General features: G+C 43.5%; 1 protein-coding gene and 1 long non-coding RNA gene across 4 annotated transcripts in view; one reads left to right on the plus strand and one right to left on the minus strand.

Moving 5' to 3' along the window:
* Window positions 1–224: 224 nt before the first annotated feature.
* CACNG6 (calcium voltage-gated channel auxiliary subunit gamma 6) overlaps window positions 225–18550 on the minus strand; it is a 31874-nt gene continuing 13548 nt past the window's right edge. The window contains exons 2-4 of the mRNA XM_081886082.1: window positions 3831–3905; window positions 1902–2039; window positions 225–563 (exon numbers count right to left, since the gene is read on the minus strand). Coding sequence (XP_081742208.1) covers window positions 331–563; window positions 1902–2039; window positions 3831–3905 — 446 coding nt within the window. The 3' untranslated portion in view covers window positions 225–330. The remainder of the gene's footprint in view (window positions 564–1901; window positions 2040–3830; window positions 3906–18550) is intronic.
* LOC309355338 overlaps window positions 2513–18550 on the plus strand; it is a 75290-nt gene continuing 59252 nt past the window's right edge. For 2 of the 3 annotated variants that reach the window (XR_014162500.1, XR_014162501.1), the window contains exons 1-2: window positions 2513–3453; window positions 10078–10283. This is a non-coding gene — a long non-coding RNA (uncharacterized lncRNA). Of the gene's footprint in view, window positions 3454–10077; window positions 10284–11527; window positions 11799–18550 lie in introns of those variants that run through there. The other variant, XR_014162502.1, reaches the window with a different exon arrangement.

Raw genomic sequence — 18550 nt, forward strand, 5'->3', positions numbered from 1 at the left:
CTCCCTCCCCTCGTAATTTCTCAGTTCATTAGCACAGCTGTCCCCTTTCCTCATAGCCCCCCCCCCCCCCGCCAATCTAAAACAAAACAAGCACTAGAGGTTCTATTTACAAGTCACAAAACGGGGAAGGGAGAAAACAGAGTCCAGAGGATGGAGAAAGAGGGCAGGCATGTAGGAGGGAGAAGGTCGGTTCTTTCTGCCCCCTAGGGGTGGGTGGAGGTATATGTATGTTTGTTCGTATGTGTGAGAGATATTGTGTGTGTGTGTGTGATTGTGTTTGTTGGCAGAATGAGAGAAAGAGAGACTTTGGGATTCTCTCCCGTACGGTTTTTAGGAAGCGCTGCTGCTGCGGCTTTTCATGCAGTATTCCCAGGGCTTTTTGGGCAAGCCAGGGATGGACAAAAGGATAAAACAGCCTCCGCCAAAGATCAGGATAGCCCCAGCCGCCACTGCACAAGCCACGGACCAGGAATACTCGTACTCCAGTGGGATGGTCTCATCAGAGGTAATAAGCCACCGAACCGAGTGCCGGAAAACCTCCAGACATATGAGCACCATAATGCCTAGAAAGGGAGAGAGAATAAGTGAGAAAGGCAGTCCTGGGAGTTTCGACGACCTCCCTGCCCCATCCCTGGCGTCCTCCCCAAATTCTAGTTGTGAACGAAGACCGCAAACAAAGGACTATGGGAAGCTTCCTGGATAGACATTTGGCTTAGAGTTAACTGGACCACATGAAGGTACATTGTGTTGTGTTTTCTTTTAACTGTCACCAGTGGCTCACTTAACTCTGGGTCATAGCTGTCAATGTTTCCCCTTTTTAAAGGGAAATTCCCTTACTCCGAATAGGATTCCTTGCAAGAAAAGGGAAAAGTTGACAGCTATGCTCTGGGTGCTTGGCCCATCTAATCCAGCATCCTGTTTTCACAGTGGCCAAGCAAGTGCCTGGAGGAAACCCGCAAGCAGGCCTGAGTACAGGAGCATTTTCCTTGCAACCTGCCATGGCTTCTAGCAACTACTATTCCAATGCATCACTGCCTTCAACCATTGTGGCAGAGCATAGCCATCCTGCTTAGTAAGCTTAGGTTTTCACAATTAAAGTAGTCTTCAAGTTCTTTTGCAACAAACCCGCTTCTGTCTTCTCCCCCTTTACTTTTGGTGCTAAGGAAAGCGACGGGAAAGTAAAGTGTGGGGTAACCATTGCTCAATGCAGACCTCTGCACGAACAAAAAAGAACGATCCAAACTAGACAGCATTGTGCAACCTCCCTGCTGAAAAAATACCCTATCTTTATTGTTGCATCCGATGCCCAGTGCCCAGCAAACAAAATAGGAAGCACATAAAAAATGCAACAGAGTGAAAGAGAATAAAATAGATTAAAAATTGTCACAGAGTAAAATGAGATGGGCATCAACAATTACACAATTTTGTGCAAGCAAACTAGGTAAAGGGACCCCTGACCATTAGGTCTAGTCATGACCGACTCTGGGGTTGCACGCTCATCTCACTCTATAGGCTGAGGGAGCCGGCGTTTGTCCTCAGACAACTTCCGGGTCCTGTGGCCAGCATGACTAAACCACTTCTGGCGAACCAGAGCAGCGCACGGAAATGCCGTTTACCTTCCCGGAGCGGTACCTATTTATCTACTTGCACTTCATGCTTTCGAACTGCTAGGTGGGCAGGAGCAGGGACTGAACAATGGGAGCTCACCCCGTCGCGGGGATTTGAACCGCTGACCTTCTGATCAGCAAGTCCTAGGCTCTGTGGTTTAACCCACAGCGCCACCCGCGTCCCCTAAGCAAACTAGGGGTTGCCTGGAAATGACATTTGTTTTTCAGGAACGCAGTGGCTGGGGCAGCAGGCCTGAAGAAGGGAAGGAGGTTTTGCAGGGTGGGCTGCCTTACCTGATATGATAAAGAAGCAAGATGCTGGTTTCAGGAGAAATTCAACCCCTTTGCTCAGAGCCACCGTGATGCAGAGGGACCCCATGGCCATTAGGGTGATGCTGACGAGGGACACAATGGCTGCCGTGATGTTCAGTTCTACACAGCGATGCCAACCAAGCCAGCAGGAGGGAGATAAAGCAGACATTTGTAGACGCAGAGAGTGATGGATTCACAATTACCCACTTGACCTGCTTCCTGTGTGTGTGTGTGTGGCACAGAAGGGAATGCTCAGCCTCTGTGGCATTACAGGGACACACAGCCACACAATCATGTGCTATGTGATAAACTGCCATGGCTGAGGTGTGGTGTTGAGTGAGGCCCGATAAGAATGGAAGTGTAGGAGATGGGACAGGGCAGCTGGAGAGCGGCTTGGTAAACCAGCCTGAAGGGACCTGGGGCTGCAGACGGAGAGGAATGCCAGAGAGAGATTCAGCTAACTGCAGGTTATTTTATGTTTTCGAAGGGAGAGCCGCCCGCCACTGCTTGTCTGTCCCAGCATGCCTCTGTGTAATCTGAGATCCTCTGAAAAAGGCACGGGCCTTAACCTAAATAGCCTGCTTAAGGTTAAGATTCTTAACAGTTTTTAAAAGCTTTAGACAGCAGCACGCCACCCCACGCCTGCTAAACTAGGGCAGGAGTGATGGATTGACTAATCAACCAAAAACATGGGCAGATCTTTTTAATTTTCTAAAAGTTATTTTGCCTTCAAGGACTTGTATAAAACTGCAGGTGCTGGACAAAATCCCTCCTGGTTTCCTCCCACTCTTCTAACTGTGGTGATGTTTGCTATGACACATGCTGCAAAAACAAAAGGAAGGGCGCCTGTTGCTTCAGAGCTCTTGCTTTTAATAAAAACAAAAACGTATGCGTTTCCAAATGGTTGCTCAGTGGATTCATTCACGAAAACACGTGGGTCACTGACCGCAATTTCCTTAATCAGGTGGCATTCCCAGCACTAACCCCTGTTTTATCCTCAAGTTTCAGTCTGTAGAACGGCCTGCCTGAGGGAGGAACTCTATGAAACTCAAAAGCCTACATAATGCACTGTGTGTGATGGCAGAGACTCTTGCTCTTCAAGAGTGGGCCTTCCCTGTACATGTATTGCGTAGGGTGCGTGTGGTAGAAAAGACTAAAGAGGTGCGGAGGGTCATGTCTTTGTGTGAGCCGAAGCGTTCCTTTGCCCTGTCCCTTTTATTATTTACTTATCCTACCCCTCACACCCAAAGTCTGTAAAACAGATGAGCATAAAATGGCGGGCAATTCAGTTACCATATATTTCTGTCTATAAGACGCCCCCATGTATAAGATGCCCCCTATTTTGGGGGACTCAGATTTAAGAAAATGGGGGGAGATGGCCCAGAATATAAGACACCCGCTAATTTTTGAGATTATTTTTTAGGTGGAGAAACCTAGTCTTATACACGGAAAAATACGGTAATTCCAAATCCGTCTCTCATGTTGCTTTCCCCCCAGCCAGGTGGCACCTGCTTGGAGGAAAGTACCCTGGATGGTGAGGCGATACAAATGCCTATGTGTAGCAGAGCCCCCCCCCCGACCCTTTGCCTCTTTAAATATTGTTTGTTAACTGCTCAAATAAAGCTGTTGTTGTTGTTGTTGTTATTATCATCTCATCTAGGATTCCTTTAAGAGTACTGGCTGCCCCAGCATTGAAGAATCCTGTTTAGAAGCGACATAAAGGGTCATGTCATATATCGTTTTAATTGTGTTTTATTGATAGTTTATTTAAGTTTGTAAACCACTCTGAGCTCTTGGGCAGAATGGTGGGATAATAATGTAATAAACACGGGCGTTTTTAATTTGTTCCTGCTGGGATTTTGCACAACGGGCCAACAAGGCTCCCTGTTTTCGATGGGCTGATGGACTCACCTTTTTTAGTAGTCCTCTGGAAGATGTGAGCATTCTCCCCAGTAGTGAAGAATTTGAAATAAGAACAGTTGGCTTCTGAAAGGAAGGCAGGAAAAGGGCATTGAAAAAATAAGAGCAGAAGGCGAAGGAGGGAAAATAAATGGAAGCTATTGTAAATTCTCATCACACACTTTGTGCCAGATATATATGGTGCAGAATTTTTTAAAAATGTGCTTTGCTGGTGGTATAGTTTTCCGGTTTTGTGCAAATCTGATAGATCGAAAGAAATAGAAAAGAAGTGAATGCACCAAGAAAGCAGTGGTTATGGGAAGGGGAGTAGCAAAAAGTGTCAATTGATCCACCCACCCCAAAACACAGAAACAAATAGTATTTGACCCTGAGTGGAGCACTTTGGAGCCCACTTTTACCCAATTTGTCAGGGGGAAGGGGGGGGAGCATAAAAACCGGTGTTACATAAATTAGATGGAATTGCAAAAAGCTGCAAGCGCATAGTAAAATCTGGTGTGGTCCAGTCTGGAGCGACATAGGTAGTGGAGAACACAAGAATGCAAATTCACTGCTCTAAGATGCCGCTAGCTAGGATGCTTCAGTTAAAATGCAAATATATATGCCTGCTTTCTCTCTATCCTGCTTAACACAAGAGCAAAATGCACTGTGGGTCCGTTCTCCTAGAACAGAGTTCCCCAGCCTTTGCAAGTGGGTCACAGGCTTTATAAGTAAACCCCAAATAATTACTGCTTCTAATCCTTAACTGGTACGATGAGTACCTCTTTCAACTTTTTGTTTCGTTGGCATATTATAACACTGTGTTGACACTTGTAACCGAGCATCAGAAAGGCTCGAGTCTTATATCTTGACACCTGGGAGCTGCTCTCTGCCGGCTGGTGGCAGATCCAGTGACAGTTCACCATAAGATGCTCGTAGAGGGAGTTGTTTTGAGTGACTATTACAGCTCACCTCGGCTGCGCAGGCTCTTCGGCCTCTGTCAACAAATTCTGCATTGACAGGGGAGTTACATAAATTTTTTGCTTGGATGCCTCAAGGAATTGTTATAAAATAGGCAAACTTGCAGTGAAACTTGCTCGAAACCAGGGGCTGCTGAAGACGTAAGGAGTAAAATCCATGTGACAATAAATTGATAGGCCAGCATACCACGTAAATTATTATTATTATTATTATTATTATTATTATTATTATTATTATTATTATATACATACATGTGGAGCTCATCACTAAAATATAATATGTGAGCGGAAAATAGCTCAGTTTGTTTAACCACAAATGTTGTGACAGTCCCTTTTTCCTACAGTTGTATACATTATAGACTAGTTGGCATCTGCCTGTCTCGGGAGACAGTGGAAGAGTGTGCCTTTGGGGGTGGAGTCGAACTGTTGGGAGGTTATTATAGACTATACAGGGTAATATATGCAGTGCATCTGCTAATTTTGCAACATACAACATTGGCTCTGGGATAGCTCCGTTGGTAGAGCGTGATGAGCATCTTGATCTCAGGCTTGTGATTTCAAGCCCCACGTTAGGCAGAAAATTCCTGCATTTCAGGGGGTTGGACTAGATATCCCTTCATGGTCCCTTCCAACTCTACAGTTCTGTGATTCTATAACCTCGCTGTAAACAAGTCAGAATGAATGCTCAAGATAGAACAGGCATAATAAGATTTGTGCAAGAAAAACAGGATGAACAGGTCATCTGGAGAAGCCTTTCAAAGCAAAAAGCAGAGAGCACATCATGATTTCTTAAAATGCTGCACAGTTCTGTGGTAACTTAGAAATGGATAGATGCCTAGATTTTCCAAATTCCCACCATATTTGCTGGTGGATATAGATTTTAAGCGTCATATAGGGATATTGTTGAGAAACTCGGGAGTTAAGGTAATTAGCCAACGTTATGTACACACACTTTGCTCAGGAAGGAGACAATTTCTAGAACATGGCAACCGAAGCAGAGGTTTTGGGGGCAAAGAAAAATTCCTTGCCTCTCAGGCCTCAGGGATTGTCCTTTCCGAGATTTTACATTGCCTGGTGGAGTGGATTTAATTGTGTCCCCAGAGAGAGAAGAGCTAGCAATTACTGCAGCCTTTGCAGCTGGACAAATTCCAGGTAGCCCCAGGGTATGGGGAGCAAATGCACCATGTGGTTGAGTGAGAGAGAGTGTGCATGCATGCATGTGTGAGACATTTACAGGAATTATAATTGTGCTCACAAAAATGCTCAATGTTAAGTCTACTGGCTCCCTGGTTCTCTCCAATAACAGCTGCCTCTAGGTTTTTGACCAGTAGGGTTATATTCAAAGGAAGGCAGGGAAAGAGAGGAAGGTTATGGTCCGGCACAACATCACATGTAATTGCGAGATGTATACGCAATATATTAATAGTGTGACAGGGCCCTGATATGTTTAACAAGTGTGTAGAGGAGGATGTGGCCCAAAGTGTTCTGACAAGGCCCACTACTGGTACAAGTGCCTCCCCTAGTTGCCTTGCGCCTGGCAGTGGCAGGCGGCCATTTTATATTCTCAGAGCAATCTCAATGCAGTGTCGCTTTGGGGCACTCTGAGAAATTAAAATGACTGCCTGCCACTGTCACCACCAGCTAAGCACACCACTGGGGTTCTATCAATGTAGAAGGAGCCCCAAAAGAGGGCAATTTGCCAAGGGCTCCCTCAAATGTGGTGCTGGTCCTGGACAACATAGACTATGAAAAAATGAAAGAACGGCATCTCTGAGCATATGCTTGGTCCAGGAAAAATTATTTGGAATGTACAAAAACAATGCTGAATTAGAGAATACAGCATATTCTCAGATCTCTCCTCAACTCCGCCCCCAGGCTAACTAGACTAAATTGAATTTGGTTCAGAATTGCACTCTGGCCCAAAATTCATTTTCCGATGTCAGTTCTAATTATTAAATGGTGAGGTATCTCACCCTGAAAAGCAGTGATGTCTTATCTAACTGTCCTCTAGAACTGGGGAGAGTTCAAGGCACACACCGTATTATATTAAAATTATATAAAGGCAAAGGAAGAATGGAGATTAGTGATGGCAATCAATCTGAATTGGTTGCTGAGTTTCAAGCACTACAGTTGTCCTTGGGAAAATAAATTTCCCAGCAGCTATTTGCATAGCAGAACACCAGGCAGCAGAGGAAGAAGGGGAAACCCATCTTCCTTCGCTTTCTGCCTTCGCTGGAGCCACCATTACCACCAAATAAATAGATTGGAGAAAAGGGTACATTTGTATACCACCCTCTGGAAATGACCATCAAAGTAGGATTGGTTCCACTGCAAAGCAGAGCCACACACTCATCACTCAGACAGCTGCTCCAGAAGGATACCATGGTTGATGGTATCAAAAGCTGCTGAGAGGCAGAGGAGAATTAACAGGGACGCATTTCCCCGTCTCTCTCCCAACAGAAATTTGCACTCTGACATCGAACAGCCTTGGAAAGAGTTTACAATTTGATTTGTTGATTATGTTAAGTTGTGGGTGAACATATCAGACGATACAGCGATTCTTCAAACAGCTCTTGTTTATTCACAGGCCAGAACAGAACTGAACTGAAGGGTTCAGCCAGTCTGCTTATATAGAGCTCCACTACAACGCAACAGTAACCACTTTCTGTAACTATTCAATCACTGAACGTCACTTTCAATCCCTTATTTGCATATGTGGACCTGAGTGAAAACTATCTACAGTATCCCCCTGCTGGCCCACGGTGAGAACTTCAGAACATAACAGATTATATAAACTGGCTCACACAGTTTGAGCATACGGATGGCGGTGCGAGGGGGGGGGATATTAGCCCCACTTCCTTTCCTCAGACACCAATTTTGTTTGTAAAGCTTTATCAGTGAGCTGAGAGCAATGCTGAGGTAGACTGCTGAAATATAGTGCTTTGCCCAAGACAACTCCATCGATGACTTTAAAAAACAAAACCTATTACACGCCAGCAAACTTGCATATGATTGCCATGTGTACACTTTCCAGACATGTCTTCCAGTGGTTAGTTACTCAGAGTCGGGCCTAGCTCAGCAAAACACAGGGATGGCTCTGGTTACAGGGAGATAAGCCAGGAGTATTAGCCAAGTAATTGGCTCCAATCCCTGTTTTCCGGGCTGCGCTCCAAGCTGTGGCCCACCAGCCCAAGCCGATGATTGAGTTACAGCACAGTCACTCAACCCTGTCAGGCTAAGAAAGAAACCAATCGCTCCTGGACCCAACCGTGGGAGACAGCTGAATATAGGGGCCCTGGCTCTCAGCCTTCCCATTATGTCACACCAATCCCCAGTTCCTTCCCACAGCAACCAAAAACGGTTGCTGCAACTCCCTTGATTTCACTTTCTTCTCCTGGACAATCCAGGAGTCCTGGCTTTCAGCCAGATGTAAACCATCAAGCTACACCCTATTCCCGTGAGGCCTGGTTGTCCATTTTGCTAATCCATGATTGATTTGCTTGATGTATTTTTAATCCCATCCTTCCTTGAATGAACTCAGGGCCAAGAGCCAGGTGTGCAAATGTGTCTGTGTGTCGCTTTCATCCTCACAACAAACCCGGGAAGCAGGTTGGGGCTCAGGGTCCATCCGCACTTAAATTTCCTCCACGTTTTTTTACACCATGGCCCACACTTTAAAGCTCCGTGAGCAACCATGCTTTGTTTCGCTCCAGAGTTTTTCCTGCGAAAACCTCCTATTTACTGAAAAATAGCAATCCGCAGAAAACACAAATTTGCTTTAAGGAGACTGTTTTCAGCGTCACTGAATAAGCTTTGTGGCTAAGGACTGGGCTTGAACCCAGGTCTCTCTAGATCCGTGGTTGCCAAATTTAACCTCCTCCCATGAGCCACTTGAAAATTGCTGAGGGCCCGGGGTGGGGTGGGGGGCGGAAGAACCACTTAATTATTATTTTTTCTGCCAATTGCAGTTCCATATAATTCAAATTGTAATACAATATAAGAAATGAAAGAAGCAATAAATATACAACTGAAAATCAATATGAATATTTAATGTGATGGATGTGCTGTCTTCCATATTCAGCCACAAACCCACAGACACACCACAGACCACCTGAATGAGCCTCTTGGAACACTGGTGGTTCATGACTACAGTTTGGGAACCACTGCTTTGAATGTAAATCTAACACTCAAAATCATTACACCTCACAGGTGTAGCAGTTGCGACACACAATGGTGCCTTCTTACTAGCTGACTCCTTGTTTATATACTCCTTATGATCCTTTTTTAACCTTGTAACTCCTCCTCTTTGCTTTATGGGGACAGAAGAGTTCTACCAATTTTGAAAATTAAAAAAGAAACAAGAAAGCAGCCTTAGTGCAGGGCATTTTTCTGAGGTCAGAATCAATCGTTGCCACAGAAGCCTCATGCTGATTTCTTACCCTCAGTCACCCATCCCCATTATGGTAATAATTATAATTAATAAACACTCTCGTTAAAATATGTTGGACTTTAGTTTTATTAATAGCATGCATATACTGTACTACTGAACAGAAAAAAGATATCTTTAAAGATGCCCCAGATTTTTCCACCTGAGGCAGGTCGCGCACCACCTTGCCCAATCAATACAACCTAAGGCAGCTTCCTGTGCCTATTCATGGTCTAAGAGGGACTGTGGAATAAAACAGGCTTGGCAGGTGGCTAGGTCTGGGTACCCACCATTTAAATTTCCCACAATGCCCCAGAGTGGTGCTTGGTGGTAGTGGGATTGGGAGGAATTAAAATGGCAGCTGCAAACCTGTTGCTGCCTGTCACCTCGTGCTGCTTCAGGAACCTGGAGCCTGGTGGGGACAAATGCAGCCCCCCCCCAAGCTTCTCTGTCTGGTCCTTGGGAGTCTCCTTGCACTCCACCACACCCCTAGGCACGGCTTTGCACCCCCGCTGAATGTTTTAGCCTATCTTATTCAGCCCTTTTCAGGCATTCATTTGTTTAGGATAAATGCACATGGATAGCAGGCACGTGGCCACAGGCTTCCAACCTATGCATATTTGTAAGAATTTACAGATATTTTAATGATTATGTTTTGGTCAGCATAAGAGCCTGTCACTCCCCCATGGGTATTTATTCTATGCAAATGAACAACTCTCTTTATTTGGAAGTCTTATTGACAGCCTGTCCTTAGGACTTTGAAGGTTTTTGTTTGTGCCCCGTATTATTTGTTCATGTGCTTTAGATGCTAAGTTCCAGTATTCAAAACATGTGAACTGTACCTTTTTGTCTGCAGCTGAAGAAGAAATGAATGATCCTTCACGATTACATCTCAAACACAATGAAGTGAAATCTCATACAGGTAATGGTGAAGGCCAGAGTCAAAATAATGTGGAGCAGTTTTTACTGGAGAGATTTGACTTCTAACTGGAATTTGAACCTGCTTCGCTTGGACATTATTGCTCTTAAGCCTGTTTATACTTCAGTTTTTCCACTGACTTGGTAAGTTTAATTTTGCTTCAAGTGCATGTTTTCTTATGGATCTTTAATAGCATATTAAATGTGTGTTTAGTGACCCTACTTTGAGTACAATACTCAGGTTTGGAGTTGCATCGCCTATTCTTGTGGGGACTTTGTTGGGTCACATATAAATAGACGTTGCTGAATTTCTCAGCTCTCAGTTATTCTATGATCAATGTTTTTTGTTACATTTCTATTCCACATTCACCGAACACAACACAGTACAGCATACATGTGGTTCCCAGGCAGTCTCTCATCCAAGCACAGACTAGACCCAGACCTGCTTAGCTTCAGCAAGGTGACGGCATCATGTGCCTCCAGACCATACCATTCTGGAAAGACTTTTACACATTAAGTGTGCAGCAAACAAGTGATAGCTATGCATGTGTGAATTGGTTCTGGAATGCAGTTTCGAATAGGCAGAAGTAAAAATAAAAGCTGGTGTCACCTCTCTCCGCTTGTCAGTAGATTAGGGTTGATTCAAAAATATGTGATATTATGTCTTTAAGATTAATCCTGCCCGTAGCTGTCAACTTTTCCATTTTTTAAGGGAAATTCCCTTATTCCAAATGGGATTCATTGCAAGAAAAGGGAAAAGTTGACAGCTATGATCCTGCCTATGACAGTAACGGGTTTTGTTTTATTCTACACGTGCTCAGCCCTTTATTTTTATTGTGCCAGCCTGATGTGTATTTTTGCTGCTGCTGTTAGCCCAATTAAAAACAAAACAAAAAAACAAAACAAAGATTCGTGATGTTGTAGTTAAGAGTGTCAGACTAGAATGGGGGAAACTGAGGCTCACCCCCAACCTCACCCGCTATAACCTCACTAGTGACCTTGGGCCAGTAGTTGTCTTAGCCTAACCTATCTAACAATATTGTGATGATAAAATTTATATGTGAAAGACAACTGTGTATGCTGCCTTGAGCTTATTGGAGGAAAGGCAGAATATAAAAATAATAAATAAATGAAGTTCTATTTCCCTGAGCTTTTAAAATAACCTTTTATGTTTGTATTGCTGCTTTTAATTGATGCCCTGCTGCTGCTATGTTTATTATATATCCGATTTTGGCCCTTGCCGCTAATTTACTCACCTTATGTTGATTAGCTTTGCCACCAGCTGCTTCCCAAATAAGTACTTGTTAGATAATTAATGCTGAAGCATGCTTTAAAAATCCTCAGACTTTTGAGAGGTTTTTGTTATTCTAAGCCTCATTCTTCTTCAGATATCGATCAACTTGAAAAAGAGAATGGGAGGGTCACAGCTGTCAAAGGTCATTCATATAGCTGGATATCAGACAAATCTAATGCTTCAGAAATCCAGTAAAGCGTTGCAGCTCTAGGACTGGAGTTCACCAGACACCAAATGTGAATTTCATTTATGGAGTGACAGAACCTAGGTCATCTCACCTTTGTTTAAATCATCTCTCAGAAACTTCTATCAATGACAAGGAGCCCCAGTGATTCTGCAATAAAGTCTTCTCTTTGGAAATAATAGCTCTCTGCCTCTTCTGCTCTGTCTCTCCGCTTTGACAGTAGGCTTTCTTACAGGTTTCCTATCTGAACTTTCTCCAGACTTCAAAAATAAAATAAAAAAAAATTCAAATTTTGTAGAGTTTCTCCTCTTCCTATATCCTTTCAACTCTACCACCTCACCCTTCATCTTTAGCAAGCTCTGTTTTCAATGGCTGCTGTAGACCATATCCATGGTCTTCATTAGAACCTACACAATGGGGAAAGGAGTCGGTTCTTTAGCTCATTTTGTATTCTGCTGCTGGCATTACACCTTAGGATAAGAAAATACATAACATGAAAGCAGAGTATGAGGCGTGTGCTTCAGTCGTATGTCTTCCTAACATGCTTTGGGTTTCTCATATGAGAAGTGACTATAGATCAGTGACAGAGCATCCCACATTTTATCCCTGGCAGTGCGGGGTGAGAAAGGATATTGGGAAGCAGATGAGGAAAAATCTCTTGCTTCAGACCCCAAAGAGCTACTGCTAGTCAGACTAGATCCTAGTGCTGCTGCTCAGTTAGATGGACCATTGGTTAATCTAGTAGCATTACTGGTTTGTATGGGAGGATGTTCATACATTCCCTATGCTGAGAAGCATATTCTTGGACTATAGGAACCTGTGGTCCTCCAGATGCTGTTGGACCCTCTCCCATCAGCCCTGGCCAGCATAGCCAGTGGTCAGAGATGATGAGAGTTGTAGTGCAGCAACAGCTGGAAAAGTTACCCATCCCTGTACTACAGGAACAGCTTATGAATCTATGGGGAGTTGATTCAAGCTCCTCCTGGCATGAGACACTGGGGATACACATCACTCACACATTTTCCTTCGTGCTTTCACGCCACGCATGAAGAGACTTGCCGCTCGAAGGAAAGACGAAGTCACGGCACCAACAACAATCATCCTTTTTGCCCTGTTCCATAGCAAAGAATTGCCTGCCTGCTGGTCCCCACAGATTAACCAGTGCAGCCCTGGTGATTCCAGTGTGCCAAAGAGAGAAAGCTGATGTAGAAAGAGGCTGGCAAACCAAATGGTGTTAGATTACTCAAGCAACTGGGTCAAGTCACAGGAGGAGGCCAATAGCTAACTCATTCAGTCTGGAAGCAGTCCTCATGTTTAGGGATGGTGGAGAAATTCATCTCGCTCACATTTTCCCTTTGAATCTGTCTAATTCACAGTTTCTGCATTCATAGGAAAACCGAAACACCGCTATCCTTTGAAATTTGCAAAATGCAAAAAAAAAAAAAGTGTAAAGGAAAATGTACACAAAAAATAATTATATCAGGAAAGGTTTCTTTAAAATGTGTATATTAGGCAAAATACATACAAGAATGCTAGCATGATAAATATACACGATTCTGTGCACAAATTCCCATGCAGACTTAAAAAAAAAAACCTGATGTGGAAATGGAGCTAATGAAACACAGGTTTGGAAAAGTTAGAGGCTGAAATTGAGATATCCATCAATTCCTATATAAATTTAATCCTAGGGACACTACTTCCTCCCAAACAATGACCAGGTTGCTTGCAATAGGTTAATAGCATAGGGTCCTTCCAGGTGGGTTGTAAAGCAGGTTGCTGAGGTATTACAAATGGGTAGTTGCTAAGCAGTGGGGTTTTTTCTGTTTTGTTTTTTAATTTATCAGATTTTCCCCAGAAAGGGAAGATCCAGATTAAATTGAAGTTTGGTGGGGTGGGGAATATAGGCTGGCATTTTGGTGCACATGACATAGTGTGGATTCAACAACAACAACAACAACAATAATAAAATACATTCATGAAGAGCACTGATCCCACAGCAAACACCCATTTGGAAGTACCCATAAATATACAAACAGAAACAAAGAAAAGGTTAATGGAAAGAAAACAGATGGCTCAAAAACCATCAGAAAAAAAAAATCAGCAAAATAAAAACAGAGCAGACAGAAATATAAATGTGCTATTCAGACAGCTATTCACTCGAGCTGCATTGGTTTTTAGTGCAGTTTTTTGAGCTCCAGAACATTTGAAGGAAGAAATGGTTGAGGTTTCCCCTGAGGAGGCACAGTGTGCATTTCTCTCACCACGAATCCATATACAGTAATATGGTGTTTCTTTTTAGATAGTCTTGAGTCCCAGCATCTAGAAATGTATCTCTCCTAAGTTTAATTTCTAGTAAAAGAGATATCACAGTGTCGAAGTCTTTCTATCTGTCTAATTAACTATCTGTCCTTTCCCTCTATCTCCTGAGCATAATAAAGGCTCAAGAATTTTTGTTTCCGGGGTGGGCAGGAGTTTTCTCCCACAAACTGGGAACAGAGTACAGCCTGCACCAGGTGGTGCCTTTGATTTATGTCCTCCTAGGCAGTTGTCTAGCCTGTCTATATCATTGGGCTAAGCTTGTGCAGACAACTGGATGCAGAACCAAAGTGTATGAGAAAAGCTGTGATTAAAGCCAAGAGGGACATCCAAATCAAGCCCTTCCATCTTCTGTCTCTTTTAGACAGGCGTCTAGTTTCCGTTTGATGGAGAGAGTCCGTTTCCCTGCCATGGCCGCTTGGCTAAGTCATTACCCTCCTGCTGTGAAAAACTGGTGCCTCGTTTCTAAACTGGGAATATGTCCAGATATAACTGGCACTCTTTCATTTCCAAGGCTTTCTTTAAACCAGGAGTGCCCAAACTTTTTTCAAAGAGGGCCAGATTTGAAGTGAACATGCGCAAGGGCTGACCAACGCTGCTGAGCATTTTTTTCCCTTTACAATTTTACCCCAGGACATATACTGCCACAGGGACTGGATTAGATCGACCAGTGGGCCGGATAAGGCCCCTGAAATGGGCTTTGGACATGCCTGCTTTAAACCTTCCCCGCCCGCCCCCCCGCCAACCTTTTTTTTTTTTTGTTTTGAACCGGAGTTGGTACAATCTGATCAGTCTCTGGAGCTCTCTATTGAGACTGTATCACTGGACTATTTTTTGAGCTGCAGGGTGATTGCTCATTTTCATATCGGAAGGACAGGATTATAATCTGTGTGTCATTTTCAGGGAAAGCCCCAACATTGGGCATCTTTGTATTCATACACTGTAGTCGTCTTCAAGCATTTGCCTAAACAGGCAAGGGTCAAAACTGTGCAGAGGGGCATGCAAGCCTTACGGCCAATAACCCTGTGTGCATGTGCTCCTTTCAGCAGGTATCTATGTGTGTTCAGTTGAAAGAGTTTAGAAGTCTCTGCCAAATTAGGAAACTTGACTTATAAATAAATGGTTGGTGGTTGGATGTGCAAGCCTCCCCCACCCTTTGGTTTGGGCCCAATTCAGTTCAGATCAATGCATATCTGATGTGATTCGAACCCCAAATCTGAATTCAGAAATATGAATCTTCAGATCTCCCATTAACTTGTATTGGGAAACAAACACAGCCATATTTTTTTGTTTGTTTGCATGAAAGTTGGTGACATGGTAGAATAATAATAATAATAATAATAATAATAATAATAATAATAATAATAATTTATTACTTATACCCCACCCATCTGGCTGGGCCTCCCCAGTGGCTTCCAACAGAATATTAAAAACACAATCAAACATTAAAAATTTCCCTGAACAGGGCTGCCTTCAGATGTCTTCTAAAAGTCAGATAGTTGTTTATTTCCTTGGCATCTGGTGGGAGGGCGTTCCACAGAGGGGATTAACCATACCAAATTTCAGACAGGTAAATCCAGGTTTTTTGTGCTAGCCATGTTAAAGATGATTCCCCCTGCCAAATTAAAATACTGTAAGTACTTTAAAGGTAAAATGGCCATAACCTTCTTGTTGTTTCATGTAAGTGCATGCAACTTGGAGACATGGTAGGCCTTCCAGGGGTGATTAGCTGAACCAAATAGCAGGTCCTGGATCCAGGGTTTTTTTTTGTGTGTGTGTGCTAGCCACCTTTAAATTATGTCTTTTTCAAAAAATAACATATACAGTATTTTTAAAGACTATACAGTCAGCATAGTGCTCAGTCCTGCCACTTCTCAAGCTCCTATGTTCAGGCAGCTAAGGACAGCAGACACATCTCCTCAGAGATCTTGATGTCCAACAGTGGACTGGATTTCCTCTCCTTTCCAACCACAGTTGATGCCCCTACAATGCTGCTGCTGCCAGTGCCTACTTCCTCCTCAAATAATCTCTTGGCAATTGGAGTAGCCTTGTTCCCACTACCAGCAGACTCAGGACAAGGAAGAATCTGCATGGGCTTCTGCTGCTGCCCACCACTGCAGACTCCACTAGGATAGACTAGCTTAACTGGGAAAAGGACCAATTTGGCCAGTGTTGTTGCTGCTACTGCCAGCACTGCTTGTCATCTCTGCCTCTGGTACTGGCTGGCAGCTCTGCCATCTCTGCCTCTGGCGGTGGCACCGTGGTTGCTTTGTAGATGTCTCATGCTAGTGCTAAAACTTCAATATTTATACACTCACTGTGTGCTTGTGCACTGACTGTGTACAATGTACTTATAAGACTTTCTGGCACACACATTCAAGCCAAAGTACTAACAAAGGCAGGCACAGAAAACAGAACATGGCTGCAAATAAAACGAATACCTAAGCTAAAAAAAAACTTGTACCAAAATTGTGGGCGCTAGGGATACGGGAAGTGACACAGCCTGAGTCAATAGTTAAGACTAAGACAACAAACTGTTTTTATTTTTAAGAGTAAGGATGGAACTGGGAATGATTGGGAAAGGACTCGCAACCAACAGTTAAATAAGAAAGTTTGGGTACTGGTATGAACTGAAGGATGAACATAATATAAACTAAACGAAGGGATGGGGCAGGGATTGATTAGGAAAGGTTGGAAAACAAACAGGTATATATATACACACACGAAAGAAAGACTGAGTAGGAAACTGAAGAATAAGCAAAATACAAGTGCAGCAAATGCTATCAAATACTTTCTAGTGTTCAGAGAGCTTACCAATGAGTGAAAGGCAGTGAGAGCAATTGTTAACACTTCTCTACCCCTCCCCATAAACACTGATGAGAAAAGTGTTGGCTCTCCTGCTTCCCCTTTCCCCACCCTTGCATTCTTCTTATTTGGTGTTGTTTTGAAACACTTTGGAGACAGGCTGTCTGGCTTTCTTAGAGAGTGTTTTATGCTCTGGATTGATCCAAAGCACTTTATATCAATCAAACTCACTTCTGACCAATCTGGAGCTGTCTTAACTCACTTCAGACAAGGTTTGCTTTGGTTTGAGATTCATCTGAAGGGGTTGCACAGCTTGTATTAGTTGCTTAATGCTGCTTATTGATTTGAACATTTTTTTGCCATTTTATTGCTGCTTAGTATTTGTCATTTTCTGCTATTTTACTGTTTTTAATAACTGCTCTGGGACGCGGGTGGTGCTGTGGGTAAAACCACAGTGCCTAGGGCTTGCCGATCGTATGGTCGGCGGTTTGAATCCCCGCGGCGGGGTTAGCTCCCGTCTTTCGTTCCCAGCTCCTGCCCACCTAGCACTTTGAAAGCACCCCTAAGTGCAAGTAGATAAATAGGTACCGCTTTATCGTGGGAAGGTAAACGGCGTTTCCGTGTGCTGCGCTGATGCCGGCTTGCCAGAGCAGCTTCGTCACGCTGGCCACGTGACCTGGAAGTGTCTCCGGACAGCGCTGGCCCCCGGCCTCTTAAGTGAGATGGGCGCACAACCCTAGAGTCGGACATGACTGGCCCGTACGGGTAGGGGTATCTTTACCTTTACCTTTACCTGTCTTCTTTACTGTTCCATAACACTGTTTTTAATGGAATGTGTAAGCATAAGGTAAGTAAATGTTATTTAAAATAAATTAGTGGTGCAGATAAATCTATGCGTTGCTGTTGCCATGACCAAGAATCCTATCCCCTCTTCATCAAGTTGCCTTTTTATTAAACAACAGCCCAGTGTTTTAAACCCTTTCCCTCCAAATCATTACATATCATGAAACAAGGTGTGATAGGCAGATTGTAAATTCCTTGGGGCAGAAACTTGATCTCTTACACTTTGCAAAACATCGTGAACAATGAGTATGTTGATGATGATACTAATAACACCACCTTTTAAAATCTAATAAATGAAAGAAATCAATGACCTTTAATTATGTTCTGAACCTGTTTTTTAAAGTAGTTGCCACAACCTGGCTTGTTTTAGGCATTTTTCTTGTGATATGTAAAGCCAAACTGACCCAGCCCACCTAATTCAAAAGCACAATACTTTTTTTCACAGTTCAGAAGTGAAGGGGTGTTCCCTCTGTTTTCCTTCATGCGTTCCATCTGCCTCTTAAGCATCTGAAACCAGTTATCACGCCTTCGTTTAATCTTCTTTTCTCCAAGCTAACTATCCTGCTCCTTCCGTCTTTCTCTCTCTGCCTCCCATTTGTCTGGCCTTCTAAGCTCTCCAATTTGTCTGCAAAATGATTGTGGATGGAGTAGTTGCTGTTGGGGGAAGAGGACCATAATGATAAGGATTAATCCATCAAAGGATTCTTTTAGCCCATTTTGGCGATCGGTTTGCACCTGGAGCTCACTATCATTTAGCCAGGAAGCGATTTAAGAGCAGCTCTGCTATGATGAAATGAAGCAGAAAGGTTTTTGGGTGTGAGTGAAAAGGGCAAGCCTTCAGAAAAATGTAGGTTGGCTAGGAAAGCCCTGTCAAAGCAGCACACCAAGCAAGTATTTGGTCCTGGCAAATACATTGTTTCTAACTTTGGCCTTGGTAAGTCTGCTGACGTGAGTTTTGAGAGGACATAA

The sequence above is a fragment of the Podarcis melisellensis genome, assembly GCF_964234715.1.
Source record: "Podarcis melisellensis genome assembly, chromosome: 13".
NCBI classification, from domain to species: Eukaryota; Metazoa; Chordata; class Lepidosauria; order Squamata; family Lacertidae; genus Podarcis; species Podarcis melisellensis.